Below are 3,233 nucleotides of genomic sequence, written 5' to 3'. Positions count from 1 at the left end.
TAGTGTTATTCTGTTGTCTGATGTGTGTGGATCGACGATCGACACACAAATTATAGTGAAGTAAAAAAATTTTATTAATCGAAGGTAAGATATTTAAATTTGATTGTGGATCAAATCCCAGAGAATTAGGTTCAATTTGACGTGGAATACCACATATATGTTTTGCTTATTTTTATATATTATACATTGTTTTAGTTAGCATGGCTGAATCTGGAACAAACACTGTACCAGACTCTCACTCTCAGACAACGTCCTCGTCCTCGCCCTCGCAAATGAAACAGTCTGAAAACGAAAATGATGGTGCGGATAATACCGAAAATAGCAGAGATTCACCTTCAGTGAATACAATCACCTCGAACATGGCAATCTTAGATGGAAAGTATTTCAAAATTGTACAGGGTAAAAATTCCTTGAAAACTAACGACGTAGTGGCTACATGTGTAGCATGCTTACCAAAGATTGTTGAAGTAAAAGGTACATTAACATCGACATCAAATTTCAAATCACACCTGAAACGAAGGCACGACAGTAATTTGGTGAAGGAATATGAAAAATATTGCAAAGAAAAACGATCCAAATTATCTGCATCGGACTGTTCTGATGAAAATCAACTTGCATCTTGCAAGAAACGCAAACTGCTGAGCTTACAGGAACAATTGGACGAAGATATAACTCAATTCGTTGTTCACTCTTAACCCCATTAAGGATAGTAGATGATCCTTATTTCCAAGCTATATTTGATCATCTTCAAGTTAAAGCCCGCGGAAAACCAATAACGGTACTAAGTCGACGCTCTCTTGGTAGAAGAATAAAAGATTTGTATGAAAGCAATACCAAATCTATTAAAAAAATTTTAACTGAAGAAGCGCAATATATTTGTACCACAGCTGATGTGTGGTCTTCGAAGAAAAGAAGTTTTTTAGGAGTAACTGCACACTGGATTAACATTAATTCGTTAAAGAGACAATCTGCAGTTTTGGAACACACAGTTTCGATAGGATTGCTGAGATGTTATGCGATATTCATTCCGAGTTTGGTTTAGATTCGTCAAAAATATTAGCCACTGTCACTGATAATGCTAGTAACTTTGCTAAAGCTTTCAGGGTTTTTGGTGTAAAACTTTGTAACTTTCAAAGGGACGTTGATGGTGAAAATAATGAATTTTCGGATACATCAGCAGATGAAGAAAGCGACGATGAGAATTTTCAATCAATTCCGATGGGTAATATTTTTTTCACCAGTTTAAAATTAATGCTGCACCTGCACTATTATTAAAAATGAAGCCAAAATTAATTATATTACGATTCGATTTATATATTATATTATGTATGCATAACATTACAATTTCTAGATCCTGATGAAGAATGTGCTTTAGAGCCAAATAAGCCTCTGCCACAACATCTCAGGTGTTGTGCACATACGCTCAATCTTTGTGTCGCGAGCGATGCCATAAAAGCTATCAACAGCTTTCCATTGCTATTATCAGTGCATGAACAGGCAATGGCCAAATGTACGGTGTTATGGAGATTCGTCGGACGTCCAAAGTCTGCAGAAATACTAATGGACATATTAGGTCATACGTTGAGCAGGCCAGGTGAAACTAGGTGGAATTCATTGTATGATTCTCTGCGCCAAATTGTAAAAATTCGTGAAAAGTGTCCTCAGTTAAGTCGAGCGCTCAATATCAAGAATACTTTAAAGGAGACTGATTTTATTTACATTGAGGAACATCTGTCATGTGTCGCTCCTGTGGCTGAAGCTCTCGATATTCTGCAAGGGGAAAATAATGTATATTACGGAATTGTTCTCCCTTGCCTTTTCGCATTACGTAAAAAATTACAAGTTTTACAAAACAAGGAGTTGAAATATTGTAGACCACTATCGGATGCTCTTTTGGAAAGTGTCGAAAGACGATTTAAAGATTTCTTTGACATGTCTGCGGTATCAGCACAGAATGCTGCAATTGCCACATTGTCATATCCAAGGTTCAGAAATCGATGGTTGTCATGCATTGGCCTTGAATCAGCTCAGATACTATCATTTTTTAAAAAAACAGTTGCAGCAGAGAGTAATTGTGTAGAAGTTTCCGAAAAAGAAACGGATCCGTTTGACGATTACTTTGATTTTGCGATGGAATCACAATCAGCAGCTTGCGGAGATTCATGTACGATAGATATGGTTGTTTCAAAGTATTTAAGTGACAGTACTCGAGAAGTTTCAATGCTCAAATCTTATCCAGCAATAAAAAAAGTATTTGTGCGTTATAATACACCACTGCCGTCCTCTGCCGCCGTTGAACGATTATTTTCCTACGCTACCATGACAAATGTTCCAAAAAGTAGTAAGCTGTCAGATAAAATGTTCGAAATGAAAGTTGTTTTGAAGGGAAATTATTCTAAATCTTATGTAAACGAGTAAGAATTATTAGATTTTTTTTACATTGAGAGCTGCAGTACCGTGTGGTCAACTGCCCAATGAAAGTGGCAATAATAGATGCAATTATAATGCTGCGATTTAAGATAATGTATTTTTGTAACGTTAACAAAAAGTGATTGTTAATTATATTTACATTAGGTATACTGTATTCACATATAAGCATATGTAAACTTATTTTAAGTTTATTATACTAGACCCACACGCAATACATCATAAACCAGCCTTATTCATCTCATTGACCGGCTCATGAGTTATTGACCGAGGTCAATCGAAGATGTGGAGACATTTTTATTTTACTTTTTTGTTTTTTTGCAATTAATTTTTTTTTAATTTTTTATAGACACAAAAACTACGTTTTTCAAGTATTATTTTTATGTATTTTTTTTTTATGATGTTATACAGAGCAATAAATGTAAAAAGAAAAAGTTCTTTAACAAAAAAAAATTTTTCTCCTTGTATCGTAGCTAAAATCAATGTTTGAGCTTACAAAAAAACTCCGACTCAAAACTAGCTATTTCTGTGGCGGTCAGCTGTCCGCCTGCCGCCACGTGCGCGCGACCGTACATACGCTACGTGAATAGTATGACGGGAGGCGCGCGGCACGCAGCACGGATAGTAGCGTAATATCGATCGGCGCGCGGCATGAGTATCGACCGGCGGAATATTTCGGCGCGCACCGCTGCGCGGCGTATCTCTCTCGTAAGTAAAGTTCGACATCGATCCTTATATAAAGGGCAGCTCAGCGGGACCTCTCCAGTGATCTTCGAGAACGCCAGTCAGGGCGAGCTACCTATCGG

At 37.0% G+C, this 3,233-nt stretch overlaps 1 protein-coding gene across 1 annotated transcript; it reads left to right on the top strand.

Annotated features, from left to right (window-relative positions):
- Positions 1–1,008: 1,008 nt before the first annotated feature.
- LOC112452944 lies at positions 1,009–2,164 on the top strand (the record flags this gene model as incomplete). The annotated part of the gene is made up of 2 exons (XM_025013413.1): positions 1,009–1,222; positions 1,352–2,164. Coding segments are annotated over exons 1-2 (1,027 nt in total), but the record flags the coding sequence as incomplete, so codon positions are not given.
- Positions 2,165–3,233: the final 1,069 nt, after the last annotated feature.

This window comes from Temnothorax curvispinosus, unplaced genomic scaffold (assembly GCF_003070985.1).
Source record: "Temnothorax curvispinosus isolate PA1 unplaced genomic scaffold, ASM307098v1 QBEX01003846.1, whole genome shotgun sequence".
NCBI lineage: Eukaryota > Metazoa > Arthropoda > Insecta > Hymenoptera > Formicidae > Temnothorax > Temnothorax curvispinosus.
The sequence above is the reverse complement of the archived record's forward strand: the minus strand, read 5'-3'. Positions and strand labels throughout refer to the sequence as shown.